The sequence below is a fragment of the Lucilia cuprina genome, chromosome 3, assembly GCF_022045245.1.
Source record: "Lucilia cuprina isolate Lc7/37 chromosome 3, ASM2204524v1, whole genome shotgun sequence".
NCBI lineage: Eukaryota > Metazoa > Arthropoda > Insecta > Diptera > Calliphoridae > Lucilia > Lucilia cuprina.
In genome coordinates, this window is record NC_060951.1 from 11,504,197 (window position 1) to 11,517,037 (window position 12,841).

Here is a 12,841-nt window from a genome sequence, read left to right on the forward strand (position 1 = left end):
TAGATAGATAGATAGATAGATAGCTGGTTAGCAATTCCATATTGTTTATGCCTAAATTTATACCTCACTTTTTCGTATAATTTTTAATTTTAACGGTTCAATATTATTTTGATTCACAATACACATTAACATAAATAAACATCCGGAACCTCCATATATTTAAAAAGATATTAAAGGAAAATTTACCCACCTCAATCCCCTAGTTTAGTATAGATTTTGCACTTTAGCACTATTTTTTGTAAGTATGTTTTTTTATTTTCGAAAAACATTAAACAGAGTGTTTGTATTAAAACACAATTTTCTTGTCGTTGGAACTAGTATACAAATACATGTTTTTATTTATCTCAAGAAGTTATTTGAACTTTAAAAATTATTAACAAACTAGAATTTATTAACTAATTTAATTATCAAAATTAAAATTACCACTTAACAAACTATATAAAACTTTAGGTAATAAAATTCAAGTAAATTTTAAACTTTCCTCTTTCCTTTATAGCCAGCATTGGCTAAGTTCTTTTTAGTTTTTGTAATTTTAGTTTTAATCAAAAGTTTCAAACGATTACGAACTTCTTCATAATTCTCGGTGGAAGCTTCATCGGTTTTCTTGTAGATAAAGAATTTAGAACCCTCTGCAAATAAATCAAGATTTTAAAATATTGTATAAATAATGTTAACTGAAGTGAAATCCTACCTTTGAGACGTATATCGTTCTTGGGTATGAAAAACGATTCTGTAGCAATTTTAGGTTTTTTCTTGGATTTTTTAGCAGCGGCTTTTTCATCTTCTTTAGGACTAAGGTTCTCTTGGTCTTTTTCTGTGTCCTCATTCTCCGATTCTGAGGAAGAGTCATAGCTAAAGGGATTTACTGTAAATGTTTTTTCCAATTTATTGTTAACTAAAATCTTTTCATTGCCGAGTTGTTTAAGCTGTTCGTCACGTTGTTCCAATTGTTCATTGTTGCCAAACATATTCAATAAACTGAAACCCTCGCCTCTGGTGCGCAAGGATTGCTGTAGCGTATCTGTTACAACATAAAACACTTCTTTTGATACTTCCGCTGGGGCACTACTTTTTGTACCTTCATCATCTGCTGCCGAATCCTTTGTTTTGCTTTGCTTTTGTTTTCCTTTTTTAATTTCAGCATCTTCCTCTCGACTGCGTTCGAATTTTTGATGTTCATCTTTAGAGGGATCATAACGTAACATTTTCTTATTTTTTTGAGTTTTATCGGCGTTTCTTACGGTATCCAATTTAGTGCCCACTACTTGTTCCAATATGTTCATTTGCCAATCACGTTCATTGTCTACTTCATCCTCATTTGTTTTTTCCCCGTTCTTTCCATCAGCTTCATTTTCATCACCTTCTTCGTCATCGTCTACGAATTTGGCATCAATTCGGAAACGTGGATCTAAACTTTGAGTGGCTTGCATTTTCACCAACTTTTCACCTTTTTTACCTAATGGCACCGATTTAAAATTCAAATCATTTTCCTCATCATCATCAGAACCGAATATATCTGTTTTGGATTTTTGTATTGTTTCTTGGGGCTTTTCGACCTCTTCATCACTTTCTGCATCGCTAAACTTAATTTTTTTCGATGATTGGCCATCCTTTAATAAAAATTAAAAATGTTAATTTTTAGTTGTGAGTTTTAATGCTTATTTTACTTACCAAACCTTGTAAAGCTTGTTGAATAGCTGTTTTATTTTGTTGATATTGATTTTTCATTTTATTTAGCGATTCCTTGCGTTTTTGATCTGCACTGCTGGAGTTTTTGTCCAATTGCATTTTCTTCTTGTGTTTTGTTTCAATTACATGCAGTGGTTGAACATCCAAACTTTGAATAACGATCCTGCCATTGTGCATAGAACTGGCGGCACGTTTTTTGCTAATCATTAATTCAGGTGCCACCTCATCATCGTCCAATTCAGCATCGACATCAAAGGTTTTGCGTTTATTTTCACGTGGTGCCTTTAGCAATTCCGACTGTGATTCAAAGGGCTGCTCGTAAGCTTGCAATGATCCATCATTGACAACTTTAGCTTCTTCTCGTTCACGCTTCAAACGTTCCAAAAATGACTCCTTAGCCAATGAAACCTTAATTTGTTGACCATGAACTTTCATCCAATTTAAGTCATTTAAACCTTAAAACAAGAAAATAAATGTTAGTTTGCTCCCATCACATTTAAGCAATTTTTGTTTAAACTTACTGTATTTAGCATCCTCGGCTCCAATATTAAGTGTCACGAAGGCTATAACTTTAATATCATCTGGATCAACAAGATTTTCTTTTGTTTTCAATTCAATATTTGTAATTGGTCCATAATCTTGGAATAAATTTCTTAAGTCTTTTTCTGTGGTATTGGTGGGCAAATTAGCCACAAAAAATCTTGATGATTCCATTAAGTATAGTCTATTATTTTAATAAAATAAAAATATTTTTTTTGCTCCTCTTGCCAGCACATACACGTGCAGGTTGAAAATAAAAAAAATTGTTTACAAAATTTGACAATCAGTATATTGTAACAGGATGATTCAAAATTAATAAAAGAAAAACTTCTCAAACAAAATGTATTGCCAGATGTTAGGCAATGCAAGTGAATATTGAAATTATATAAACTCCTAACAGTTTTTATGAACTTTTTTAAAATTCGAAAAGTCGGAAAAAGTCGAAAAATCTAAAATTGTAGAAACAAGTCAAAAATTTAAAAAAGTGGAAAAAAGTCAAAAACTCTAAAATAGTCGGAAACACTCGAAAAAAGTCAAAAAATAGTCGGAAAATGTAGAAAGAAGTCGAAAATAGTCAAAAAGTCGAAAAAGTCGGAAAAAGTCGAAAAATGTCGAAAATGTCGAAAAAATTCGAAAAAATTCGAAAAGTCGAAAAGTCGAAAAGTCGACTATTTATAAAATACTTATAGTCGAAAAGTCTAAATGTCGACTTTTATTTAAATGAAAAAAGTCGAAAAGTTGAAAAATCGACTTTTCATAAAATGCAAAAAGTCGAAATGTCGACTTTTAACTAAATGAAAAAAGTCGAAAAGTCGACTTTTCGTTTCAACTGTAGAACCCTAATTATAATATTTAATATTTGAAACAAAGAGTCTAGTTTTGCGATTTATTGAAAGTCGAACTTCCTAATTTGTAAAATGCAAAATTTTTCCGATTACTCTTTTAGATATAAAAATTACAACTTTATAGTCTCATAACTCTGAAACTATAAGAGAGCATTCCTAAAACAAAAACTATAAAAAATAAGTGGCTAATGTGAACGCATTCTTGCCAACATTTTTATACAAAATTCTCCACTTAGACTATTCAAAATTTTTCGCCAAATGTCGGTTTTTTATTTTTGAAGATCTAGCAAAAAACTAAGATAAATAAATTTTCAAACAAAATATGTAGTTTATAACATAACTTTTTTTATATTAGACCTGGTTCACACTAGGAAACTTTTTCTTTGGTAAACTTTTGATTTTTGTGTGTGAGAGAAAGAGAAAGAAATGTCAACCATCTCTTTCTCCCACACACAAAATCAAAACTTTCTCACCAAGAGTTTTCCAGCGTGAACCAGGTCTTACGGTTACAACAATTTTTTTTTTAAATTTTTTGACAATATTATATTTACTAAATTTAATAAAAAAACGCTTAAACTTTAATATTACAAAAACGCAACATTGCCTATAACAAAAATACAACCCTGTTTAATACAGAAAAACATTTCGTCAAGTTTAATTTTCGTCACTCGTCAAAATTTACACCGTCTTTCGTTAAATAATTTTTTATTTAATTTCGCTGTGAAAAAGTGACGAATTAGTTTTTCAATTGATACCAATTTTCACGAAATTTGTGTAATTTTTATTATTCAAAGGAAACTGCATAAATTGCTGATTTGAAAAAAAAGGAATTACAAAGTGAATTAAAAAAATATAAATCTATATTAAATAATATAAATAAGAAAAGTACGGTTAAATAAATAAAAACAAAATGGCAGAAGGTGGTAATCGAAGAATTTTGGTCAATGTTAAAACACCAAAAGATAAAAAAGTCATTGAAATCGATGAAGATTCTGGAATTAAGGATGTAAGTTTATGGTAACTATTCATAAATATTATGAAATAGTTAAATAAATTGAAAAATTATATTGAAACTACAAGAGACACGTTGATTTTTCGACATGAACTTTAATTGGGAGGGGGAAATTAATGAAATGAATTGCCATTGTTCGTTCTGTGCGGTGTGTGAAATGTTGATTGTTGTCGTCGGTGCTGTTGATGATGGTGGTGGTGGTGGTTGTAATGGTAAAAAGGTGGCGGTAAATATGCCAAAGTACAGTGCAGCCAGTAAGTTGCTTCTGCTGTCGCTACTGCATACGCGTACAAACATCTGATGGGGCTTTTACTATTTTCTACTATAAAGCAAACGATACGAAAAAAGGGAATATAGACTATGAATGAAAACTTATTTTATTATTCATTAAGCACATAAACATGACGTGTTCTTGTAAAATTTTAATAAATATTATTATTATTTTTTTTAATTAATTTTTTTAGTTCAAAGCCATGGTGGCAGAAAAATTCGAAGCCGAACCTGAGCAATTGGTGTTAATTTTTGCCGGTAAAATTATGAAAGACACAGACACCTTGCAGACACACAACATTAAGGATGGTTTAACTGTGCATTTGGTGATTAAGGCTAAGACTCGTTCTAATGAATCTGCCCAACGTCCACCCGCTGATGTTAGACAAACTCCATTTGGTCTTAATACTATGGGTGGTCTGTCGGGTGTAGAAGCTTTGGGAGCCGGTTCTGGTTCTTTTATGGATTTGCAGGCACGCATGCAAAATGAATTGCTTAACAATGGCGATATGTTGCGTACTATGTTGGATAATCCTTTGGTCCAACAAATGATGAATAATCCAGATGTTATGCGTCAGTTGATTACTTCAAATCCTCAAATGCAGGATTTAATGCAACGCAATCCAGAAATATCTCATATGTTGAATAATCCTGAATTGTTGCGTCAAACTATGGAATTGGCACGTAATCCATCGATGTTGCAAGAGTTAATGCGTTCACATGATCGCGCTTTATCTAATTTGGAATCGGTGCCTGGTGGTTATAATGCTTTGCAACGCATTTATCGTGATATTCAGGAACCCATGATGAATGCTGCCACCGAATCGTTGTCACGCAATCCCTTTGCTGGTCTCGTAGATAATGGTGGTGGTAAGTTTAGAAATTTTGCATAAAAAGTTAATAAATTGTTATCTTATTTAAAACTGAGTTTTCTCAAGACTTAAAAATAACATTTGGCTTTTAACATTTTAGGTAACAATCCACAAATGGGTACTGAAAATCGTGAGCCTCTTCCCAATCCTTGGGGAGGTCGTGGTAATGCAAGTGGTACTGGTGCAGCTGGAGCTAATCCCGATCTACCACCCCGTGGCGTACTCAACACTCCTGCCATGCAAAGTCTTATGCAACAAATGGCCGAAAATCCTTCATTGATGCAAAATCTTCTAAATGCACCCTATACACGATCAATGTTCGATGCTATGAATCAGGATCCTGATATGGCATCACGTCTCTTAAGCACCAGCCCATTGCTGGCCAATAATCCACAATTACAGGAGCAAGTACGAAATATGATGCCACAATTTTTGGCACAAATGCAAAATCCCGAAGTTATGAACATGTTAACTAATCCCGAGGCCATTAATGCCATAATGCAAATACAACAGGGTATGGAACAATTAAGATCAGCTGCTCCCGGTTTAGTGGGTTCATTGGGTGTGCCACCTCCACCACCAGGCAATACTAATATTGATACGAATACAACAAATACCACAACTAATACATCGGCCGATAGTAATCCTACATTAGCACCCGGTGGTGGACCAAATGCACAATTGTTTAATGATTTTATGACTCGTATGTTAAATGGTATGACTACTACGGCCGATAATACCCAACCACCAGAAGTACGCTATCAATCACAATTGGAACAATTAGCCGCCATGGGTTTCGGTAATCGTGAAGCTAATTTACAAGGTAATATTTGTATTCATTTTTATTAATTTACCTTTAAACTTGAATCTAAATACATCGCATGCGAATGCGGAACGTTCCCACGATAATTGGATCTTCTCTCCGGTTCTGGCACAGTTTGTGGTTCTGCACAGTTTGCAGGAACCGACTGCACCAAGGTGCAACTCTTGTTTGGGCTGTTGTCATCTCAGGAACTGCTACGAACTTAACCTCCATCGGAAAATTTCGTCGCCCCATGCTGCTTACAACAACCAAAAGTTTTTTTCCCCTATCGGCCACAATCGAATTGTTACAACAACCACAAGAGTCAACGAACAACGACCAAGCATTGTAAACTTAGCCTTACCGACACGTTTCGCTGCTACAACTACAAATTGAATAAAAACAGTTTACTTCAATCGGCATTAAAGTCAGGTTTTTTGCTGGTGGTAATTGGAGTTTAAATATCCAAAACCCTTTTGCAATATTAACTATTTTAGGGACTTTCTTTGAAAAACTCCTTCTGCCTTTTTCTGATTTTGATGTTTTGGTTTGTTCTTGTAAACGACAAACCTTAATTTTTGTCATAGTTTTGTTCAGGACAGAAAGTCTAGCGGATCTACTTGTTCTGTAGAGAAACATGTCACTCCTAATGAATACAAATCGAATATACATAAGTGTTTCAGTATTTATGAACACATAACTTTTATCCTTGTTATAACAAAGAGTTCATTCTGGAACCTTAATTCTGACCTTTGACTTATCATTCTTGTTGTAAAGGTAGTTTTAATCTAATCTGTTTTCTAACTTCTTTCTATTTTCAGCACTTATTGCAACATTTGGCGATATAAATGCAGCTGTTGAGCGATTGCTATCGTTAAATCAATTATCTTTAAGTTAACATACCTAAACCCCGTTCGATTTGTATGTGTGTGTTTTTTTCTTCTTTATCTTCTTATTTTATAAATATAAACCTAACTATATAATACCATTATATATATAAAACAACAACAAAATAAAAACCGAAACAAAAAACAACAAAAGAAATATACAACTTGGATTGAGGTAAAACTATTTTAAAAAAAAACAAAATATTAGAAAAGTTTGTTAAAAACAACAAAAAAAATTATAAAAAAAATAAAACGACGTTAATTTAAATTCGTGGCATTAAATTACAGATTTAGAAAAACATAATTTGTTTGGAAAATCTTCAACCCAAAACCTTTAAATCTGTGCTCATTTGATCTAACGTTTCTTTTGACAGCAAAACAAAAAAAAAAACAATAAAAACTTAATTTATTATTAAGTAATGGGTTAAAATTGTGTGTATTTTTTAAGTTTACATTATATTTTAAAAAAACAGAGTTTAGAGTTTTTCTTAAATGTAAAAAAGTAAAAGAACAAAATTGTTTATTTAAAAAAGAGAAAAAAATAGATGTTGTAGGTATTTTTTTCCTAAATCAAACTGTAACTTACCATTTCCAAATTATTTTATTCCAAATAAAAGTTTACTGTTACTTTAATTTACCTTTTAACAAAAACAAAAATAATTCCTAAACGACATTAAGAAAAAGGCATTAATTTAATTAAAACAAACAAATAAACAATCACCACAAACGAAAAAAAAATAAAAAAGCATAATTTTTTTTATTATTAGATTTCTTATTATTTAGGAATAACGCGTCTTTCTACAAAAACAAAAAACAGAATTATAACATTTAAAAATGTGTTTATATACAATTGATAAATTTAAAATATCTTTATTTTCACCTGCTCCTCTTAAAAAAATAAAAAAAATAATATTAATAATTATAAATGTGCATGTTACTAGATTGTATTCTAGTATAAAAAAAAAAACAAATTATAAATAAACAGAACTTTAAAAGAATTACAATGTTAAAATGTAATGTACATAAAACAGTATGTAATTAAATAATAAAACATAAAGCAAACAAATAATAGAAACTGAAATACAACAACAATAAATGGTATCAAGTGTGTTTCAAAAAATTAAATAAAAAACCGTTTTCGAAAACAACAACAATATTATTAATATAATTTAAAGTAAAACAAATAAAGTTTGTTCTTTATTTTTAAATTTAATAAAAAAAATTTGTTTTATTCTTCTCACACACACACACAAAAAGGCCAGCAGAATATAAAAAAAACAAATAAACGTACAATTTCTACACTTTTTATCACCTAAACAGTGATCTTGCGATCTTCCCGCTTAGAATGTTAATGTAGTCTTCTATTCAATTATTTTCTACAGAATTGTATTTTTATTACAGATAACTAAATGCTAAAAGTTATTATATTCAAATAACATTAAAATGATTAAAGTAATCAGAGTAAAGGTGAAAACAAGGAGAAGAGGACCACCCCTACTATGGTTACTGGCTCTACTCTTAGAATCATTGAATCTTAGGGTAGGATGATAGTTATTACAGGTAGCCAATGTAGCTTTACTAGGGTCCAAGTTGGTTTCTTTTAAAAACTCCTGTATGAAGAAAAGAATGATAGGGAAGAGTAAAAAAGAGAAAAAAAATAGAAAAGGAAGAGATGAGATGTGATATGAGAAACGGTTGAGGAAAAAAATCAGGCCTAATTGGAGTAAAACGTCGTTACCGCCAGATTAGTGTGAACTGCCGAAGTTCACAGCCATTCTGAGAAATTTATGAACGCTAAAATACGTGTATTGATCGCCAAAGTAGACGGATTTAAGCGTCCGAATTCGGTTCTCTGCCAAGGCAGAACATTTACAAAGATGGTGAGATACCGTCTTTTTTTATCCTCATTTTGACAACTCCTACAGAAAGCATTAAACAGAGGACCACTAACATGGTCTCCAAATTTACAGTGTCCAGTAACAATCGATACCAGCTTACCTAGTTGGCGTCTTTGGGTACCAAGGAGATATTTAGACCTGCATGAATCTACATATACATATGTAACCACAACACATGTGTTCACGCGACCAACGCCACGAGCAACAGATGAGCAGTTTACTATAACCTTCCTCTTTATTACAAGAAGTAGAACAATGCAGAACTCACCTATTTCCAGTTCGTTAAGAGTTGCGCCAGCTCTATTGCTATACGAACTCATTGAGAGACGTCCGGCATTCATGGACAATTCTAGATGTGGAAAACACACTAATTAGGGATTTAAAAGAAGTTTAATTATCCGTATAAATCCCTGTTAGATATCCGATAGTACCAATTCGACGCCCTTTTAAGTCATTAAGCCGAAAAGAGCTTTTTATACCAAATTCCTTAATAAATATTACTTGGCAGAAGGAGAGATTCTTGAGACTCCGTAGAGATATAATACTGAAGTTATCTCATTACAGGCGGTTTCAAAATGCAAAACTCAACATCGTACTAATGTCATGCTAAGATCCATGATCTTAGCATGACACATGGAACAGTATTTTACTCAACCTTGCCGCATGGTCATAACCAATTGCTTGGCTAAAAGGTAAACTGCAAGCCAGCTGAGCATAGTAAACAACGCTTTTAAAGGATTTGTTCTAAGCGCACAGCTGTAGATTGGATCAGAAGTACTGTTTAACAAGATAAAGTAGGGCCAAGGGGTGGAGTTTATAAAATAAAATTGTCTTGCAGAGATTTTCAAAGATTGTATGAAGTCACACAACATTAATGTATTAAATTATGTTGAGAGTCAGACAACTAACCAGAAGAGTTAGTTGGATTATACACAGTAAGTTGTGTTGATTAGCAGGACACTGATAAGCAGGGTAACGAAATCGCAGATGAATTGGTCACACAGGGCTAGTATTTAGATCATAATATTACATTCATTGCTATATACTTCTCTCCGAAATGTTCAAATAATCTAACAACCGCACATCGCAATAGTTGTCGGAATACCATTACAATTAGACAAGAAAAGTATAAAGACTCTAATAGGAGTAATAACCAGCACTGCGGAATTGGAACTTTCGTAGGTTGTTTGAAAACAAAGAGCAGCTAGAAACAGTGGAATATATGTCCTAGAGTACGGAGTCAAAGATTGAAATTGTTTCACGATGAACTAAATGATGTGAGTGGTGTAATTTAGCCTAACTTTTTATTCTTCTGGACTATTCGGGTAACAAACCATATAATATTTTTCTTCTATTGCCATCTTCACTTGTATCCATGTCAATGTGAAAACAATTCTTCACCCAGTTGGTAATGTAACCTTTTTAAAATAAATTTAAGAACAGAAGCATACAGTAGGATCGTTTCATTCTATGGGCTAACTTCAACAGCAAAAAAAGTTTTATACTGACTCCGTCGCATTAATGCATACACCAAGGAAGGCCAAAAGTAGGAGTAGTATCACCGATGTATTTTGGTTAAGCGTTCAACATCGACTACATCAAGGTGTGTTACATAATTCCATTCTGATGGAAAACAACACAGTTTCATAAAATGTGAAATCTTTATTGACCCAAAACAGGGAATTGTCCAAAGAAGTATAAGTGACGCTTAACTTCTCTATCGAAGGTGAAATAAGAGTGGCGCCGAATTATCGCATACATACGTGATTAAGTAAATTTGATGACCATTTTCCATTTTAACATGAAGATATTCGACATCACTTAATTCAACAGCATTTCTAACGGTCAAAGAAGTTGGAAGTGGCATATAACTCAGTCAGCCCACACTACCATACGGAACAGTCATCCCCAAAACATCTTCGTGTTAATCCAATATAATCCAAATAAGACGGAATGAATTCTCGGTGATGGATAGTATCTGAATTAATTTCAAAACATTCCATAATTGTAATGTATTCGATTCCAGACCATGAACTCTTTGGTTATGCTTAACAATCTATAGCTACTTTTGTTTCTGATTTAAACTATAATATTTGTTTTTTTCAATAATCTGATTGTAACACGTTTTGAAAGGATCGTTTCAAAACTAAAATGTAGTTCGAATTATATGTTCCTTTTATCGTATGTTTTATCTAAATTACCAAACTTCGGAAGGAGGAAGAAGGATTTTACAATTTTTGTTTGACTTCTCAAAAACAAATTGATGATTCATAGTAAAATTTTAGTTTGCTTAGTCCAACGCTGAGATTTTGGCTTCAACTTGGCTTCAATCTGAGAAACAACTGCTTCAACTGATAATCACCGCTCAGATATAGTAAATCTGGAATAAATGACTTCAAATATGATGTTTCATTAATAAGAATACTCAAAATTTGAAAGGATTCAGATTACAATTAATTCAATTAAAACGAAAATGTTGCAATCAAACCGAAAAACCTATACACAATTCTCAGCAGCATATTGGTTAAGGTTTTAAAACCGCAACAAAAAAGAAAAAGTACATTCGCGCACAATTAATAAGAAAACCGAATGTGAAAGAAGAAAAAAAAACAAATTGAACAGATTACTAAATACACTTGCAGCACGAGTATATATTTTTGCCTGTACAAATATTCTATACGGTTGCAGATACTTGAATACAACCTCGCGTATCGTGTGCCACTACCAAATGGTGAAATACTCTCATAAAAAATACACCAAAAAATCATATTAAATAACATTAACGAGTTTTAATTTTTTTCTTTTTATATTTCCAATAAAAAAGGTCTGAAGCATAAAAAAGAAATAAGTTTTAACTTCTTGCTCTACTAGAATTTTTACAGAGAGTGTGGAATGTGGAATTTCTACAATAGCAACAATATTACAAAAAGTATCATACCGACGAAACAAACTAATGAACAAGATCGTTCGAATGATCAACCAACCAACGAGCTAAACAATTTATTGAATACTTTTTTATAATACAGAAGTTTTAAAGAATGTTTCATTTCTATAAAGAACCTTTTATACCTATACAAAGCTTTTGTAAGGATATCTATGACGAACAAAAGGAAGCATAATTTACTTTTGGTTTCAATGTAACTTACGTGCTTACGGGATAAGTAAAGGATCAGTTAGTTTCTACGTTCCATGCTGAATCAGCTGATTCGTTTTTGGCATACCGAAACCAGTGTAAGTCGTTAGAAACATACAAACTAATTCATGCTTTAAGTTTTTGTATATTATACATACTAATGTTACTAAGAAAATAAGCACAAATAATCGGGTATATAAAATGCCGTTGAAAAATTACATGAACATTTCACAGTGTCTTCCTCTATGTCTGGAAAGAACTATAGGCTACTTTTTATATTGAAATTACAAGCGGGCGAGGTGCCACGCCCATATTAAGAAAATATTAACTCAGTAAATCTGAGATATCTTTAAATCTATTACAGTTAGAATCTTAATGTTAACATTTTGGGTAATAAAATGGCGGACTACCAATGAGGGAAATCAACACTAGCAATTTTTACAATGATTGGGTCTTATTTGATCCTAGCAGCGATACAAACTTCTCTTCAAAAAATGACATAAAGGTAAAAATTCACTTATACAACACTAATTGCACGGTTAAATTCTACATAAATAATTTTGAAATTTTAATTTTTAATTTAATTCCACTACCAGAATTTATAAGAATAGACCTATTTTTACCCCTACTCTCCTACGAGCTCTCTTGTATAAACATAAATTCATACACTAAATCGCCCCATGACTAGCGCTCCTATAAAAAGCAGTTATTCATCTGTATTTTTTTATACCCTACACCACTAAATCGGCTAATCGGCTTAGAATCGTTTTCTGAGTCGATTAGGCTATGTCAGTCTGGTTGGCTGGCTGTCCATGTAAACATTGTGCGCAAGGTACACGTCGCAATTTTTAAGATAATGGGATAAAATTTGGCACACATACAACCGTATAGGG

The 12,841-nt window shown here is 32.2% G+C and overlaps 2 protein-coding genes across 2 annotated transcripts; one reads left to right on the forward strand and one right to left on the reverse strand.

Moving 5' to 3' along the window:
* Window positions 1-302: 302 nt before the first annotated feature.
* LOC111680246 (probable RNA-binding protein CG14230) lies at window positions 303-2,464 on the reverse strand. The gene is made up of 4 exons (XM_023441872.2): window positions 2,211-2,464; window positions 1,672-2,144; window positions 692-1,610; window positions 303-629 (listed from the first exon to the last, which is right to left on the reverse strand). Exons 1-4 carry the CDS (start codon window positions 2,401-2,403, stop codon window positions 472-474), a joined length of 1,743 nt encoding a protein of 580 aa, XP_023297640.2. The 5' UTR covers window positions 2,404-2,464; the 3' UTR covers window positions 303-471.
* A 1,314-nt stretch (window positions 2,465-3,778) lies between these two features.
* Window positions 3,779-7,550, forward strand: LOC111680245 (ubiquilin-1). Its single transcript, XM_023441871.2, has 4 exons — window positions 3,779-4,080; window positions 4,551-5,226; window positions 5,329-6,051; window positions 6,852-7,550. Exons 1-4 carry the CDS (start codon window positions 3,985-3,987, stop codon window positions 6,926-6,928), a joined length of 1,572 nt encoding a protein of 523 aa, XP_023297639.2. The 5' UTR covers window positions 3,779-3,984; the 3' UTR covers window positions 6,929-7,550.
* The last annotated feature ends 5,291 nt before the right edge of the window (window positions 7,551-12,841 follow it).

Excerpts from the sequence above, each read along its gene's own strand:
- LOC111680246 (XM_023441872.2), bottom strand. The coding sequence starts at position 2,403 with ATGGAATCATCAAGATTTTTTGTGGCTAATTTGCCCACCAATACCACA. Across the intron at positions 2,145-2,210 it reads AGCCGAGGATGCTAAATACA|GTTTAAATGACTTAAATTGG; the intron begins GTAAGTTTAAAC and ends TCTTGTTTTAAG. Across the intron at positions 1,611-1,671 it reads AACAAGCTTTACAAGGTTTG|GATGGCCAATCATCGAAAAA; the intron begins GTAAGTAAAATA and ends TTTTTATTAAAG.
- LOC111680245 (XM_023441871.2), top strand. The coding sequence starts at position 3,985 with ATGGCAGAAGGTGGTAATCGAAGAATTTTGGTCAATGTTAAAACACCA. Across the intron at positions 4,081-4,550 it reads AAGATTCTGGAATTAAGGAT|TTCAAAGCCATGGTGGCAGA; the intron begins GTAAGTTTATGG and ends TAATTTTTTTAG. Across the intron at positions 6,052-6,851 it reads TCGTGAAGCTAATTTACAAG|CACTTATTGCAACATTTGGC; the intron begins GTAATATTTGTA and ends TTCTATTTTCAG.